Below are 18,479 nucleotides of genomic sequence, written 5' to 3'. Positions count from 1 at the left end.
TTCCTCATAAATATGTTAAATACAATGCAATAAGTTGACCTTTTCAATCCGCTTAATTTCTTTTCTTCCAAACTATTAACCCTTTTGTTTTTCCAAGGAAATTTGAAGATTACTTCCAAGCATAAGAAAAAACAACCTCCAAGGTAAAATACCTTCTCATTTTTGTTTTTTGGATGTTGCCAAAAGAACAAAGTCACAGGAACAACTAAGTTTCATGACTGTACTCTTTTGTGTTTTAACTTTGGAAGAACGTGGTCGATATTTGGACATGACTACAACTTTCAATAACATTATTATATACTAAATAAATACAAAATCATGGAGAACTTGACAAGTGTCTTCATGATTTAAACCCGGATTCCAAAGTGGTTATAGCATCTCTCAAACGACAAACATGCAGAAGTAGACTACAAACATGCAGAAGTAGACCACAAATTCCAATTTGGAAGACTAGGTAAATTTTAGAAATTATATAAATCTTTTATATTTGAAATATTATTAATTCGTTGAAAATTATCTATCACAAACAGGTTATTAAAATTTTGTCATTATCCAAAAGATTGCAGAATTGTCAAAAGTCACTTATAATTATGTTGATGTTTTTTTTTTAATATCGTTGCTATGCTTCTTATAAAAACCGGTGCAATTGGTATGGTTGTAATTATTTTATTCACAATTGAGAAAAGATGATTAATAAAAACATAATTAAACTAATTAGTTTTTATGGGAAATGTAGGAAGAATTGGTTTACAAGAAACTACTCAGGGCATTTATTGCTTTTCTTTATGAATACGAAGAGATGAGTTCTAAGGCTCTAGCCATATGGAGAATCTTTGCAAGAAACTACTCATCTGTATTTTCGAAGGACCAAACACAGATAAATGAGTCAAGTGGGGAGTTGTGGCTGCTTTAGGAATGAAATATGCCGACGAGCTTAAAAGTTTCTTTATTTGTGTAAACATGTTTCAACTTTTGGCCTTTTTTCATTTTCAAAATCTGGCTGGGTTGGAAAAGATACCTCAAATGTAATGGAAAAACCAATGAAGTCGAAGCAAATCTTACAAAAGATCCCTCTAGTTTATAGTAATATATTGAAAGAACCGCAAAAAGTTACAATTAATTGCATTCAAAAAATAATGACAACTACTACAACTCTTCTTCTGCAGCATATTTCAAACCCTATCCCTCATAACTGTCCCTTTTACTGAACAAACATTCATTGCAATATTTACTTCAAATGCATCAACAATTGTATCCGAGTCTAGCAGCATATAGTGAGGATTTTATGTGACCCGTGATGCATTTTGAAGAAACCCGGTAACTGTTGAACTAAGATCTGTTTATTAACATAAAAGTATGACTTATATGATCAAAATTCTGCTGTACAAACGTTGGGGTTTTTTGGCGAAGGAGATAAATAAAATATGAAACATAAACACTGCCAGCTGTTTGGTGTGCTTTTATTTATTTATTTATGTGATGAGAAAAGAGTTTTAGGGGACATCATCCTGTATGCAAGACTTCCTATGAGACAAAGCTTTGAAGTACAGCTTTTCTGATGAAAAAAAAAATATAGATTACTTCAAGATTTGACGATGATTGCAGAAAATCAATACATGAATTCTTTATAAGTAAAACACTATCATTTAGTTATTATTAGCTTTAGATTAAAAGTAATACATAAGAATGACATCTTACCTTTGAAATTCGCTCCTTCTTCACACAGATAAGCATAACTTAGTTGATACATACCAAGGTTAGGCAGCAGAATTCGCCATTTGCTTAGGATGTATTCTCCTGTTGTTGATTGAAATCCAATGAGATCCCCACCAATGATATGATTCCATGACTTGTAATAACCCAACAAATCTTCTTCTTCTTCTTCTTCTTCTTCTTCTTCTTCTTCTTCTTCTTCTTCTTCTTCTTCTCCATCATCATACACAAAACTCACCCCACACTCCTTTGTATAAGCAAAATCATCTGGTCTCTCCCTCAGGATAGTAATAGTAATTTGATCACCACATTCCATCTCATTCATCCCAAACATCCAATGGCTTAACAATATCATACAATATCCACCAACATCAAGTACACTGTCAATGTAATGGTCGTATATCCAGGTGATGTTCTTTGTTATATTACTAATTTTGATCACCAGCAAATAAAAGAACTTATAATTAGGAAATGGAGATGTCAGCACACAACAGAAATTCAATCCTCTGAAACTCATAGAAGATGATGGGATTTTAAATGATATTGATGGCTCCATGCTTTTATCTGTAATCCAATTTGGCATCTCTTCGCCTTCATAAATTGTGCTGAATATTCCAAATTCATAATACATCTGCCAAATACAACCAACTTCATTAATTAAATATACATAGATACTAACATAAAGACTGATAGTTAACTAGACCAAACCTGGATTTCAGATTCTTCTGATTCTCTATAACCAATAGAAGTTGTGACGTGCCTTCCGTTAAGGAAGTCTAGATTACTCCAGCCCAAACAATGTAATACCTTTTCCTCAACACATGCCATTGGTTGCATTTTGACCAGACCTTCAAATTCAAATGATGAATGTGTGAAAATCCTCCATCCTAGTGAAAGCTTGAGTGGGGACATTTGTGGATCAAATATAACTTTTTGTAGCGAAGGCTTTTTAGAATCAGCATAGAGGTCCATAAATGTTAGTGTATGTGGAGGATGCTCGACTGATGTCAACATTTTACAATCTCTCATACTAAGTGTCTCAAGTTTAGGAAGGCTTCTCACACAACTGGGCAGGGAAACAATAGGATTTTCATCTAGATTTAATTCTTTTAACATGGTTAGGAAACTGAAGTCCAAGGGAAATGATTCAGTAGACAAATTATTATTCTCAAGTGACAACCTTACTAAAGATCTTGGTAAAGAAATGACTGAAAACATTGAATAACTTGGCATAGCCTGGAGAAGAGTGGAGGATGAGGTCATTGTGTTTATGTCAATGTTGTTAGCCTTGAGAATTTGCGATGATTTGTTATTCCTAATCTTAATTTGAGATTCATCGATATAACAACCGTTTAGCAATAGTGTGTTAACATTCTTTAACATGCCTAAGCTTCTTGGAAGTTTTTCAAGCTTGTTGCAGTAGCTCAGATCGATGTGGACAAGTTCAAAACATTGTTCAATTGATTCACAAACCTCAAGCAAAGCGATGCAACCTTTAAGTATCAATGTCTCAAGTTTAGGGAAGTGGTCAAAGCCACCAAGACTACGAATCTGTTCACAGAAACTTAAATTAAGAATCTTCAACGATCCGAGCAACCTTTTTTCTTCTGAGCATGATCCAATCAATCGCTGAGACAGAGATGAGTTAGAATAGAGGTGAATTTTATTAACTCACATAGAAGAGTAATAAATGGAGAGAAATTACCTTTAGCCTCTTACGAAGTCGTTGTGGGTAGCTATAGCAAATCCCAAATGATTCAATATCGCTATATGACATATCAAGAGCAACCAGGTTCTCCATTGGTAAGTCTAAAGGTATAGACTTCAAAGGGAATCCATGCATACACAACCATCTTAATTCTTCTGGAAAATTCTGGTAAGGGCCAGTTATATGCACATAATTTAGTTGCAGCAGCATTAATCTATCCATCTTACTCAATGCTTCTGTTTTCAACTCAACTGATCCATGTAACTTCTCTTTCTCAAGCATTCGCATGTCAAGGGTGAGGCCTAGAACATTTTCCGTACCCTAAGAAAATAGGGGATGCAAAAATATTTTTAGAATGTTAGACATGTACATAGAAATACAAAATTCTTTAAACAAGTATACATGGCATCTTACCTTTTTTTGTTTCAGTGCTCTAAACGAATCATGACCCCATATTCGACTTCGTTCCCATGGCTTGTAAAGTGATTCCTTGCGAACTAGAAATCTTCCCATCTCTTTAACCAACTCATGCATTATCAATTCATTATTCCATCCGATACTAAGAAGGCATTTGTCAATGAGATTCGTGATCCCGGTTTTTGTTTCTATATCACATGCCTCTAATATTGTTACAGTATCATTTCTATCCATTCCAAGAAAAATACAAGCAATATGCTTAAACAAGTCCTTGTCATTTTCCGATGACAACGAGTCAAAGCTCATTCTCAAAACATTATTTATAGGGGAGTCATTTTCTTTTGTTAGCCTGTCTATGTACCCTTCCCAATAAGTTACATCTCGATTATGTAGAGACCTACCCAATATTTTAATAGCCATTGGATGTCCTTCACAATACTTCACAAGCTTTTCCAACACCTCTTCATAACCTGGCTTAGGATCATTGCACATAAATGCATGACAACACAAAAGTTTTTGTGAATCGAGCTCATATAAGACTTTAAGCTTGTATGTTGCATGATTGGGTTTAAAATTTGTTTTAAATAGTGTACAACTCTTTGTCAACCATGCGTCCTTTGTCGTTAGTAGGATTTTGCTTCCTGGATGAAAACCTTTACTTCCAAGTAACGCATCTAATTGATTAAGAGTACTAATATCATCTAGAACTAGAAACACTTTCTTACGAGCTGCTGCATTCTCTATCATTGAGGTATATATAGAGTGATCATGAACTTGAACTGAACTTGCTTTTGTAATGTCCTCATAGAGTTGCTTTTGTACATCAAGCATCCCATTAGATTTTTCATCACATTTCCTACTAATATCTTCAATGAAGCTGCTTGTGTCAAATTCATAAGAATGTAAAGCGTACACATATTTGGCTAAAGATGTCTTCCCAATCCCACCCATCCCCAAAATAGTTAGTATATCTATCGTATGTGAAGATACATCTTTCAACCATGAAGTGACGACTTCAATGGAATCTTCCATCCCAATAAGTTGTGGTAGTGGAAACCTTGAGGACATGTGTAATCTACGAAAGATGTCTTTGACAATTTCATCAATAAACTCCACCTCTATCCTGGAAATTAATTTTTGTAAGAGCAAATCCAAAAAACTATCATGCCATATTGGAGATTTAATTTTTCCAATGATCCAAATCAAAATTATATCATCAGAAGCTATTATACAATTAAGCTTTTCATATCATACCTATTATCATGTTTTCATTACTAACCATGTAAGCATTCAACTTGGAAGGTCATAATTATCATCTATAATAAGACTAGAACCACCAATGTAATACAAGATTTCATTAACAGACCTCCAAAGTTCATTGTGTTTCTACGAAACCATCAAACTTAAATCTTGATGCGGTTTTGCATGAATCAAAACAAAACGTCAGTGAGTAGTTATAAGTTAACCTTTAATACTTAAATAAAAGAATTAGAATATTGCTATGAAACGACTAATAATATGAACCAAATAATTAGAACAAAAGAACAAAAGCTTCACTATATTGATTAATCACTCAAAATAACCCACTATGAAAAAACCCCTAATGCTTGCTAGAGATTCGAGAGCCCAATTTCTCCCAAAGTTTCACACAAAAGATTCCATGTCTTAACTATTCCCGACAGCTTACAGGCTAATCCTCTAACATAATTTAAACCTAAACTGCCCAAAATTCCCTTCCACTATCGAAGATCCTCTTTATATGTTATATTTCCCAAATTGCCCTTATCTAACATATGTGACATAATTGATACCTAGCAATTGTAACCAACGTAGCCGTAACCAAATATTCTAATAAAAGATGATATAGTTTTATGGTAGAAAGATTTAAAAAATAGTCAATGCATTACAATTGTTCAAAATTTTGGTTTAGTTATTAAAAGTATATAAAATCATCAAAATGATTTACCTACATCAACTAATTTGTGATAAAATAATAAAAATGCATATCAAATGTGTTAAAACTTGCAGGATGGTTGAGTGAATATGAACTAATCTGTGTGATCGTATATTCACAAAAATCAGATTCAATGTCAAGCATAACTTTGTCCAAATTGAATGAATCAAAAATATGCTTATTTGATGAATATGAATAGATGTATTGCAATGCATAAAGAGAAGATTATGTCAAATTTTCAAGCGCTAATTAAACAATATTAAAGGAGTATGGAAATATATTTGGGTAGGAAAGTGGTTACCTGCCATTTGCATCTTTCCCTTTTAAATCAGCAACTTCTCTAAGTGCTTTATTCCAAAGCTCTATCTTTTGAACCCATTGAATTCTTTTATTTGCATCTGTCTCTACCTCTATCTTGTGTCTATGCACAGCCATTGCATCTCCGAAGCTACTTTGTTGCTTCCTGATATCAGTGGGCTCCACATGATAAAAGATGGGGATTACAACATGATTGGATTTCATATGTTGTTCAAGGATCAACACCAGTTCATCAAGACACCAGGTGGAAGTAGCATAATTCTTGGACAACACGATAACTGAAGCCCTAGATGATTTAATGACACTTGCCAGTTCTGGTTTTAGATCTTCCCCTGTTTCAATCTCTTCATCATCCAAGAAGGTAGTGATATTGGCATTCGTGAGGGCTTTATGAAGGTGATTAGTGAAACCATTACGAGTATCAACACCTCTAAAACTTAAAAAAACGTCATATATATGACCATGAGTTGATGAAGAAGATGAAGATCCTGCACAATGTTCAGAGAGAACAACCATTATGAGTTACGGTTGACAACCCTTCACTCTTCCCACGACTTTGTGTGTCTCAATACGCAAGAAAGTAAGAAAGTAAGTAATGTGTTCCAAAGCTTTTAAATCCCATGCTTTCATCACTTGTGCCTCAATTTCATGATCCCATACATAAAATCTACAATAAAATCCAAATTATTACTAACTTATACAACTTAAGTGTCATCAAACAATTTAACCTCAACAATGATATATTCTACTAAATAAAAAAATTTAAGAGTTTAAATAACAATACATATGCACCTTCAAACTTTTCCATGTGAATTCAATAAGCTTCAAAAATAACCAACATTTATACAACTATGTACTGATATAGAATCACCATCACATTGGGATGGAATTTGCTTAAAAAATTGGTTAGCCTGTTTTTCCGGTGAAGTTCAGTGATAGAAATTATTGAACCAATCTATTCAATTAAACAAAATTCCTAATAACAATTTAGAAACAACTACAACTTCCATTATTACATCATATGAAAAGAATTTCAGAGCATATAGGCAATTTCCAAACTTTCACTAGATATGAACAAACAATTAAAAGATCCAAACATATATAAGAAAGAATAAGTTTCTTGAAATGTCTGTTTATAGATCACCGATATGATATTAGCAAGAACAATCTTTTCAAATATGTGATGCCTTTGCTTTGTACTACTTTTAACCAAACCCTACTTTTAATTACAACATACACATGAAAAGACTATCAAAGCTGACAAACGAGAAAGTGGCCAAAAGTAATCACATCTGAAAGTAGATATTATCCCTGGTTCATGTAAAACTACTAAAAGCACAACCAGAACAAGGAGTGTTCATCTAGGCCAAGTTTTCCCTTCTAGTTGCAACGTCAATTGAGGCTCGATTATGTGACAAAGCCGACATAAGTGACAAGTGACATAGACTTTACTGATAAATGTTGTAGATGTTAAATTTATAAATAAATCCATTACCAATTTTGTAGCTCAGAACAAAAACCTAATTCAGTTTACTTGTAAATAAATGGGGCATTACTTTATTGATTTCGGATCTAGACTCTGCACTAGCAAAATCCTTATTTTGATTCATAGACTATAACACCCAAAAGTACTCCATGAGAACCGAGATTTCTTACAGTTCGTATTCAAAAGATCAGCAAGTTTTGCATATGGGGAACATCACCAAGCAATTTCACATTATTACAACCGAAAATTAAAGCTTCTTAGTAATGAGTGTATAGCGTAATGTTAAGATTAAAAAAAATCATATGTAGAGGATCAAGTTTGTGAATTGAAAGATAAAGAGGAATTAAGGAAATACGTGATGGATTCTCTACTATCGTGGCCAAAATAATCGAAATTTCAATCCCCTATTGATGAACAAACAAAAGATTATGATGTTATTTATGATTAATTAGATACAATTGTCTAAGAACATGTGAAACTAACTTGTAAGAACTACAGCGAGGCCTGAAGCAGAGACAGTAGCAGACGATCCAACGGCGACGAGACCGAGAAGGACAACCAGTGAGAACTACAGAGCGAAAGGCGCGAAGTCGGCTGGTAAACAGCAAGTCAACGAGGAGAGACAGAATGTTCTTTTTACATGGAGAGTGGAGACGGGGCTTTCTTTTATTATATTTCACAATTTATTTATTCGTTTTAAAAAATATATATAATATTGTCGAGTGGTTAATATTTTTTAATGAGAAAAAGGAAAAAAAAAAAATTGTTTGTGTGTATGTATTTTATTTTTTTGGTTTTTCTTTAATTCTGATTTTTTTGGATTGTTGATCATATTTTAAGTTATTTTCGTTGCATATTTAATCCCTCCGGATATTGAAATTACTGTAATATCCTTGGATTATTTATTTTCTTTTTTTCTTTTATATTTTTAAAACCTAATACTTATTTATTTATTTTAATAATTTGAGTATAGAAAGATACCGTTAATTTTTGTTTGTTGGGTTTCTACACACACATGTGGGAAGAAGCATTAGATAATTTTGTAGGTATAATTTTTTTGGGGTTTGAGATTTCAAAATAAAGGGAACTATCCATCCCCTATTCTTCGATTTCCTATAGGGTCAAAACACACCATCATACACACATTTTTTATGGAGTTCCTGAGAAAAACAAACCCCAAAATGTTTCAGGGGCATCATTTTCTCTCACGCTTATAGAATACGAAAAAATCGACGAGATGTCGGTGGCGAATTCAGAGTAAAAGAACGATCCCTATTCTTGGTCCCAAGTTCAGTTGAAGTTAATAATTGCAGTCGATAGAGAGTAGGGATGACAGTGGGTCCAAACCCGGACCGGATGGACCCAGACTCGAAAAACCCGGAACCGGTTAACGAGATTTTGTAGACCCGGAAACCGGACCGGTATATAGGAACCGGTTCCGGTTCGGTTCCGGGTATGGTTCCGGGTAGAGTGGGTGTAGAACTGGAAAACCCGAAAACATCAAAGTGGGTAGGTTGGAATCGGATAAAGTGGGTTTAGAACCGGAAAACCCGGAAAGACCGGAATTTTTTGTTAATTACTTACTACTTAGTGGGTTGAACTTTGAAAATTTTCATATTGATATCCCAACTTTGGGGGATTGTAACTCATTGAATATAAAACCAAAATTAGCAAAATTATAGTAAAAAATCATGTACAAACTCTAAAATACACTCTGGAAAAAATCTCATGTCAATCCGACTTTAAACGAACGTGATATGCATGTGTTAACATTTTCACATAACAAAGTACAAAAACAAATAGCTGAAAAGTTGGAAATTTTCAGTTTTGATATCCCGACTTTGGAGGACTGTAAATCATTGAACGTTAAATCAATAATGACAAAATTATAGTCTAAAATCATGTATAAACTGTAAGCTACAAGTTGGAAAAAACCACATGTCACTCCGACTTCAAACGAATTAGATATGTATATTTTAAAACTTTCATCGAATACAAAAAAACTGAAAAATTAAAAACTTCCAACTTTGATATATCGACTTTGGGGGACTGTAAGTCAATGAATATAAAACTAAAAATGACAAATTTATAGTCTAAAATCATGTAGAAACTCTAAGCTACATGTTGGAAAAAAACCGTATGTCAATCGGAGTTGAAACGAATGAGATATGCATCTTTTAAACGTTTCACAATAAACTGGTTCTGACCCTAAAAGTGGTTCCGGTTCCAAAAACCGGTTCCGGTTTTTAGACCCGGTTTACCCGGACCTGATAGACCCAAATCCGGATTACCCAGAACCTGGATAAAGCCAATTTTTGAACCCGGAATCGGAATCGGTTCGATATATTCCGGTTCGAACGGTTCCGGTTCCGGTTCCGGTCCGATTTTCCGGTTCTAAATCTCATCCCTAATAGAGAGTCTTCCAAAACCCTTAGAAAGTCTGCAACTAAATCAAAGGTTTGACATTTAAAAACAAACTCATATTTAAACGTGTTCATCACGTGTGTGTGTGTGTATGTGTGCGTATTTTGAATCAATTTTTAATCTAGAAGGCTTGAAGTATTAAAATCGAGTTTTGAACCATATCTGTTCCCCATGGCTCTATGGAAGGAGATAAAATTTGGAATCGAGTTATAGACCAACATCAGAGGTCCAAGAACACGTAGATCCAAAATCGGAGGTAAACATAAAGGATTTTCAAAAGAAATCTTGAAATTTGTATGTATATGTGTTCTTCTGTGTTTCAGAATCGGACTCCAAGAAATTTGTGTGTATATGTGTTCTTATGTGTGTGTATGTGTATATATATATTAAGGTTCTAAATAACGTAAGGCGTGACTTGGTGGCAATGTCAAGCCTCAAGCTTTTTCGAGCCTTAGCGAGTCACGTCGTTCGTAAGGCGTGACTTAAAGCAGCAATTTTCTATATAATTAATATTTTTATATGTATTTTCAAATATTATTCATTTTTATACACATATATGAGTTAATACGATGTTTTGACAAAGTTTGGCGGCAGGTGCAAGCCGTGGAGCCGTCGCACACCATGACGGAGCCATATCGAGCTTTTTAGAACCTTGATATATATATATATATATATATATATATATACACACACACACACACAAACAGAAAGAGAGAGACCCTCTTACTTTTTAATTATTAAAATAAATAAATAAATATTAGATTTAAAAAAATGAAAAATGGAAAATAGATACCCCAAATTTCAATATTCAGGGACTAAATACATAACGAAACTGACTCAAAAAGACTATCATCCAAAAAAATTCGGTGTTTGGACCAAAATCTAAAAAAATGAATACCATAAGGACCATTTTTGTAGTTTTACATTTATTATTATTATTATTATTATTATTATTATTATTATTATGGGTTGGCCCTTAATTATGGGTATTATTGTGGTGTTGGTCATCTGTCAATGTGAAATGACTAAAATACCACTTGTAGTTGTAATGTAAGATCCAAGTTTTATGAGATCCATAAATAAAAATATGGAAGCGTGTACCGTTCGAATATCTCTACGGCTTAATGAAGTACCAAGAAAAATAAATTAAGAAGTTACCAAATTTCTAAATGAACTTCGACATTAGTCAAACGTGAAGATAATTACTCATTGTTTACTTTACTTCAAGTAAATCTTGTTGATGTGGAAGTACTCTAAAATAAATAAATAAGGTAATTTAAAATTTTAATTAAAGATTTAGGTGTTTTAAAGTTCTTTCTTGGTATTGAAATTATCAATATTGATATGGGGTTTGAATGTGTCAAGAAAATATCTTTTGGAATTATTATATGAGTATAGGTTACTTCGGTGTAAGCTTGTTAACACCCTATTAGATATGTTCATACAACCAAGTTTTTTCTTTTTACTTTTCATCTCTCCGACCCTTCAATGGAGAATAATTGGACGACGGTACGCCGGAGGAGAAAACCAGTAAACAAACACGAGACCACGTATTTTGTTACAAACCTACCAAAGGAAGTGGCAAAAGGCGAGCTTTGGAAAGCCTTCGAGAAATATGGAAACCTATTAGATGTATACATGGGTAAAAAACCGGGGAAAAACAGACAGTATTATGCGTTCATCAGATTCAGAGGGGTTATGAACGACAAGGAGTTGGAAAGAAGATTGAACGGTGCCAAAGTTAGAGGGAAGATACTGGCGGTGAATGTCGCCTTACATGAGAGGAAAGAAATGGCAAGGAACCAAGACTTCAATGAGAAATACAGGAGAGCGAATGTTGGACAAACAGCGGCCGCCAAAAACAATGGAATGCGGACTGGATGCAGTCTCCGTGATCATCGGTCGTATGCCAATGTAGTAAGACCGGAATACACATCATCTACCCATCCCCCTGGGCCACCGCCTCCGGCAACCATCCCGCTCCACCAGGAACCGATCACTCTCAGTTGGTTGAGGAAATGTTCGCTTGTTGGCGAAGAAACTTCACTAGACCACCTGGGTCATCTGCCCAAACTACTCCTTGCAAAGGGAGAAACGTGTATTGAAGTAAAATATATTGGAGGATTAATGGTATTATTACTATTTGATCACTCGGTGGCTGCCAAGGATTTCATGGAACAAGAATATAGGTGGAAGGAGCATCTTAAATGGGTTAGATGGGGAGACAAAGTGGAGACACACGAAGATCGTGTGGCATGGATTCGAATAGTGGGTCTTCCCCTGCGCCTTTAGGGGCAACGCAACTTTCAGACTATTACGGGAGGATTTGGGAAGATAATAGCTCCGTTTGAAGACATTCCCCACAGAGTGGATCTCTCACACGTCAAGATCGGCTTACTCACCACCAGGAAAGATCGTATAAATGATGAAATCCGTGTTGCGTTCGAAGGGAAAGTATATAAACTGGGTATCATAGAATTCGATGAAGACTGGTTTCCCTTCAGATTTGATGATGATGAAGATTATGTTGAGTCGACAGGTATCAAAGAGAAAACAAAAGAGGTGGTTCAGAAGGGAAAAGAAAATGATGAAATGGAAGAGGGGGAGATACGATCTGAATCAGGTGGAACGGAAGCGCAAGGACCGGAAAATTCTAGGGTTCCGACGATCGATTATGAGAAGACGGAGGTGGAAGACGAAGAGTCTCATGGGGAACCGACAGGTGTGGAGACTTCGAGAAAGACAGACGAATCGACACTCTGGAATAAATCTATTACTAACGGTACTTTCCTCCCAACTTGCCACGTGGATGGAGCATACAACCCAAACTCAGTATACGGTGGGCCAGATATTGGGCTTCCACCAATTAATTGTTTTGGGCCCTTCCCTTCTCCATCTGCATGTGGAATAAACAACGACACACAAACGGTTAAAGTGGGAAGATCCAATGGGAAAAGGAGGCGGATCGTAGAACGTGATGATCTAACTCCTAATATCGTCACGTTGATGGAATTAGAAGATGATACCCCCTACCTCATACAATTACCCTTCCAGATTCCCCACCTGCCAATTTCGAAGATAATCAAATTGACCTTAATACCCTTCCCACACAACAATGCGAGAATACAGATGCAACTCCCCAAAACCCCCAGACATCGGAACTTGTCAAAACTGCTGAATTGGGAAAGGAATTGGGATTCGACATTAGCCCTGATAACCCTATCCTTCATGAAGTCATGGGAGAAGAAGGTGAATGTTTCGTCCCTCAATGAACAGTCTCAGCTTGAACGTGAAGGGAATTGGCGAGGCACATAAAGTCAGTTGGGTGAAACAACTTAAGACACACAATAAGATATCATTCCTGGGACTCCAGGAAACTCAATTGATGAACATTGATGCTATCGATGTACATGGTTGCTGGGACTCAGATGAATTTCAATTTTTTGCAACTCAGTCAGCTGGCAGATCAGGCGGGCTGCTGAGTATATGGGACGCGAACATTTTTGAGGTAAGGGAAGTAATTAAATCAAATCATTTCTTGATAACCATTGGTGATTGGGAAGGGATTCCAAGGGATACGATAGTTGCCAATGTATATGGTCCTCACGACCCGGTTGAAAAGAAAAGACTATGGGAAGAGTTGCTACATTGGAAGAAGGAGAGACCAGGAACATGGGTTTTATTTGGGGATTTCAACACAGTTAGAAGACGAGATGAACGAATTAACTCTCAGTTCTGTCCCTCCTCTGCTTTCTACTTCAATAGATTCATCTCTGAAGCAGGTCTTCATGACATCAGAATGGGGGGGAGCAGATATACTTACTTTTGCCAGACGAATATAAAGCTTAGCAAACTCGATAAATTCCTAGTATGTAGTAATTTTATCAATGCCTTCCCGTCTACCTCAGTCACTGCCCTCCCAAGAGAGCTATCAGATCATAGCCCAATAATGCTCCAAACTTCCTCCCCGGATTTTGGGAAAACCCCATTCCGGTTATTCAATTCTTGGCTCGATCGAGAAGGATTTGAGGCGGTCGTTAAAAAGGCCTGGGGTGAATTTAAAGGGTACGGTGCACCAGATATGTACATGATGGCGAAATTGAAGTATCTAAAAAATGGGATAAAAATATGGAGAGCTACAGATCAACCTAAGGAAGTGATAGAATTACAGTAAACAAAAAGGAGAGTTCATGAGATTGACCTGATAGCAGAAGAGCGAATGCTTTCGGAAGAGGAGATAAGTGAAAGGAGGTCCGGTTTTCAAAAAATAGCAAAAATGGAGAGGTTCTTAGTTGAAGATATTAAACAAAGGGCGAAGATTAAGTGGATAAGTGATGGAGATGAAAATTCAACCTTCTTTCATGGTTTTGTTAATAACAAAAACAGAAAGAATAGGATTGCAGATCTACTCGTTGACAACCAATGGATTACTGAACCAGAAGCAATTAAATCTGAGATTTTCAGATTCTATCAAGAGAAATTTCAAGAAAGGTGGCCATCCAGACCAAAGTTCTTCAGCTCCCGGTTCAATACCTTAGACCCATTGCCAAGCGCAAGTATTGAAGCCCCGATCACAATTGAAGAAATAAAAGAGGCAATTTGGGCATGTGGGAATGAAAAAAGCCCAGGCCCTGATGGATTCTTCTTCAAACTTATAAAACGGCACTGGGAGACAATGAAGCACGACATAGTGAACATGGTCAAACACTTTGAAAGACACGGAGACATCAGCAGGGGATGTAATCCTTCATTCATTACCCTTATCCCGAAGATGAAGGACCCGCTCTCAGTTGGGGACTACCGGCCGATAAGCCTCATTGGTTGTATGTACAAGATCATTGCAAAACTACTATCTAGCAGGTTAAAAAGGGTGATTGGCGGATGTATAGGAGATGTACAATCAGCATTCCTTGAAGGTCAGAATATCCTGGAAGGACCCTTAATCGTCAATGAAATGTACTCATGGGCAAAAAAAGCGAATGAAAAGATGCTACTATTTAAGGTAGACTTCAATAAAGCCTTCGACTCGGTCAATTGGGAATACTTGGATCACATTCAAATGCAACTGGGGTTTGGTGAAAAATAGAGGAGATGGATACAAAGCTGCTTAAAGACCCCAACACTATCGGTCTTAGTTAACGGGTCCCCGACTAAGGAATTTGGAATGGGACGTGGAATAAGGCAAGGGGATCCTTAATCTCCATTCTTATTCCTAATAGCGATGGAAGGGCTGCATATTGTAATGGAAGAGGCGTGTGCTAAAGGTGTATTCAAAGGGATACAAGTCCCTAATAGTGAAGTAAGCATCTCACATCTGTTATATGCAGATGATGCCCTTTTTGTTGGAGAATGGAGTGATGAAAATATTAAAAACCTGGCAAGAATACTTAGGTGCTTCCATGTATCTTCGGGTCTGAAAGTAAATTTTGATAAGTTAAAGATCTTTGGAATTGGAGTGGATCGGCAGGAAGTAACAAGATTGGTGGAGCCGCTAGGCTACAAATCAGCTGATTTTCCATTCACGTATCTTGGAGTACCTATAGGGGCGAACATGAAATACAAAAGACATTGGATGCCGGTGATAGAAAAATTCCAATCCCGTCTGAATATATGGAAATCTAAAACCTTATCCCTCGGGGGTCGACTAACACTAGCGAAGGCTGTTTTGGGAAGCCTACCCACCTTTTATTTTTCTTTGTTAGGTGCTCCTACAGGTGTTATCAAGAAGTTGGAAAGCATAAGAAGAAGATTTCTTTGGGGAGGCACGGATGAGAAAAAAAGGATCAACTGGGTGGCATGGCAATCAGTGACTGCCCCTAAGGAGACTGGTGGTTTAGGAATGGGATCTCTCAGGGATCAAAACCTATCACTAATTATGAAATGGATATGGAGGCTCAAAGTAGATAACTCAGGTTTATGGAGCAAAGTTATTAAAGGGATTCACAATCTTCATGGCAAACCTGCACAACATATCTATAAGAAAACACTACCTGGAGTATGGAGTCGAGTGGCTGGAGTGCAAGATGAATTAAAAAAATTTGGAATTGACATTGATGAAGTAATAATAAAGAAAATCGGATCAGGAGATGAGACTATGTTTTGGCTTGACAAATGGTTTGGCAGCTCAACACTGAAGGACTCCTTCCCAGAGGCATACAAACTGGAAGGTCACAAGCATTGTAAAATAAGTAATCGTATACAGCATGGTACCATGAACTGGGAATGGAAATCAACTCCAAGAACGGTGGATCAGATCAGTGAGATTAACATGCTCACTAACACAGTCGGTGATTATTAGCTTATGGATGGAAGAGATAAGTGGAGGTGCACTTTATCTAGTGATGGTGCTTTTCATGTCGATGCTCTCAGATTCAAAATTGATTGCTGGAACATACCATTGATGGAGACCCACTTAAAATGGACTCATGAGATTCCATTAAAGGTGACATGCTTTATATGGAGGGCCAATTTAGACAGAATACCAACCGCATGTGCTCTACTCAAACGAGGCATTCAACTGGATTCCCCCATATGCACACATTGTGGGACTGCAGAAGAGGATGCATCTCATGTGCTACTTCGATGCCCAATGGCTATGCAGGTTTGGGATTGGGTGTTCCGTTGGTGTGATATCCCTAATGTTCAATTCGTTTCGGTGGAGGAATTATTGAAGTTTTCATCGCAGTGGGGGACATGTATAAAGAGGAGAAAAAGCTTCTTCAGTATCTGTTATGGAACGGCATGGCTCCTTTGGAAGGCAAGGTGTGATTGGGTATTCAAAAAATCTAGAATCTCTCCTGTTAAGGTGGCTGACTTGGTGAAATCCACAGTGTTTCTGTGGATCAAATATAGGAGAGAACATTGTAATTTTCAATGGGTTGATTGGTGTATCAATCCTTTTTTGTGTCTGTAATTTCTTTCTTTATGTTTGTACTTATTTCCCCTCCCTAGCGTCTTGCTAGGGTGTGGTCTCTTAATGATATTTGCCGTTTCCAAAAAAAAAAAAAATTAGATATGTTCATTGTTGTTAGTAACAAGGGACTTTAAGTGTTTTCATTAGTTATCGAAAGTATATTGGGAAACTCATTTATCCATCATCACTCCGTGAAATATCTCATTTGTTATCTAAACATTGAGCTAGTTCATGCATTCTCCATAGAAGTTGCATTTAACGCTAGCCATTAGAATAGAAACTTAAAAAAATAATCTTGGAAAATGCATTGTTATTAACAAGCCTTGTAACTTGAGGTTGGTGGCACACAGAGATAATGACGGAGGGAAATGTGTAAGGACTAGCAAGTCACTTACAAGTTTATGTTTGTTATGTGGAAAGTCATTTATCTCTTTGGAAGAGTAAGATAGACCATTGTTTCTAGGTCTTCCATTTAGTCTAAATACCGTGTTTTGGCTTCATTTACATGTGAAGTTTTGTGGGTCATAAAGTTTTTGGGATACGCAAATTTAAACTATCAATTACATGTTGAAGTTTTTTGTGATAACATCTTTGAAGTTTTATCAGTTAAATATGAAGATTGATATGCACTTGGGAAAAAGTATCATATTAAATTATAAAAGGTTGTAAAGAGTACCTCTCAATAACAATTGGTAGACACTACTATTAAAACCTTGAAAAGATTTCAACACAACTATTTCTATGGGAAGTTAAGGTTGTGTTGGAAAAGTTATTTAGCCAATTTTCTATAATGGATTTTTCTCAATTTTAAACACAAATATCAAACCCTTAACATTATTAAAATGTATAAACACTTATATCGGTGGGAGGAAGAAATATATGGTAACATGTACATGGACCAATGATGCAAAAAGTAATGTAGTTAAAAGTGGTGGTGTTTGTCTGGTTGAATAAAAGAGAAACACATGAGAAAGACTAAACTACCCTCATATGTAATGCACATGAACATTTAGAAGAGAACAATTGAACACATTCTCTAAAAGGTCTCTAAATTAATTAAAAGAGAATGTAAAAAGTGGTTGGCTAAAAAGACATCCTATTTTATCATTTAGACAACCCTAATTAATTTTTGACATAAGCAAAAATTGCAAAAATGGAAGTTAAGGTCCCAAAATTGGAAAAAGAAAAAAGAAAATTGAAGGACACTTCTTGTAAGTTACCCTTTTATAAAATCTATCACTTTTAGACATTTTTTTTCCGTAATTCATTAAAAAATAAAATGACTATTTATGAAAATCTAATTCTTTGTGGTTAAACTAATGTTACATAGACCATATTGAGTCACAACAATGAGTCTTGGAGATGCTTTTGAAAAAACAAACAAACAAACAAATGACAGTGGACCAAATTTGTAATTTACTTCATATTTTTCTATCCGTTTAAAGTTGTTTTTTTAAAAAAAAAAATAATATTGTAGCTAATAATATCAACAAAAATAATCTATCAATATTATATACAAGTATTTTTTTTTTTTTTTAATTTAAAT

At 35.7% G+C, this 18,479-nt stretch overlaps 3 protein-coding genes across 4 annotated transcripts; 2 read left to right on the top strand and 1 right to left on the bottom strand.

The window, feature by feature from the left end:
* Positions 1-1,051: 1,051 nt before the first annotated feature.
* On the bottom strand, positions 1,052-8,219 carry LOC145100750 (disease resistance protein Roq1-like). Of its 2 annotated transcripts, none has more exons than XM_079037898.1 (7): positions 8,080-8,219; positions 6,094-6,777; positions 3,836-4,961; positions 3,419-3,742; positions 2,422-3,342; positions 1,699-2,344; positions 1,052-1,555 (listed from the first exon to the last, which is right to left on the bottom strand). In XM_079037898.1, exons 2-7 carry the CDS (start codon positions 6,624-6,626, stop codon positions 1,494-1,496), a joined length of 3,612 nt encoding a protein of 1,203 aa, XP_078894024.1. In that variant the 5' UTR covers positions 6,627-6,777; positions 8,080-8,219; the 3' UTR covers positions 1,052-1,493. The 2 variants fall into 2 exon arrangements, with proteins under 2 accessions (XP_078894024.1, XP_078894030.1); XM_079037904.1 differs by having other exon boundaries at positions 1,052-1,336.
* A 5,186-nt stretch (positions 8,220-13,405) lies between these two features.
* On the top strand, positions 13,406-14,194 carry LOC145063443 (uncharacterized). The gene has a single exon (XM_079011053.1). The coding sequence runs from the start codon at positions 13,406-13,408 to the stop codon at positions 14,192-14,194; it is 789 nt and encodes a 262-aa protein (XP_078867179.1).
* A 2,127-nt stretch (positions 14,195-16,321) lies between these two features.
* Positions 16,322-16,933, top strand: LOC145063413 (uncharacterized). The gene has a single exon (XM_079011028.1). It carries the CDS (start codon positions 16,322-16,324, stop codon positions 16,931-16,933), a length of 612 nt encoding a protein of 203 aa, XP_078867154.1.
* The last annotated feature ends 1,546 nt before the right edge of the window (positions 16,934-18,479 follow it).

This window comes from Lactuca serriola, chromosome 1, assembly GCF_051521515.1.
Source record: "Lactuca serriola cultivar US96UC23 chromosome 1, Lser_US96UC23_V15, whole genome shotgun sequence".
NCBI lineage: Eukaryota > Viridiplantae > Streptophyta > Magnoliopsida > Asterales > Asteraceae > Lactuca > Lactuca serriola.
The sequence above is the reverse complement of the archived record's forward strand: the minus strand, read 5'-3'. Positions and strand labels throughout refer to the sequence as shown.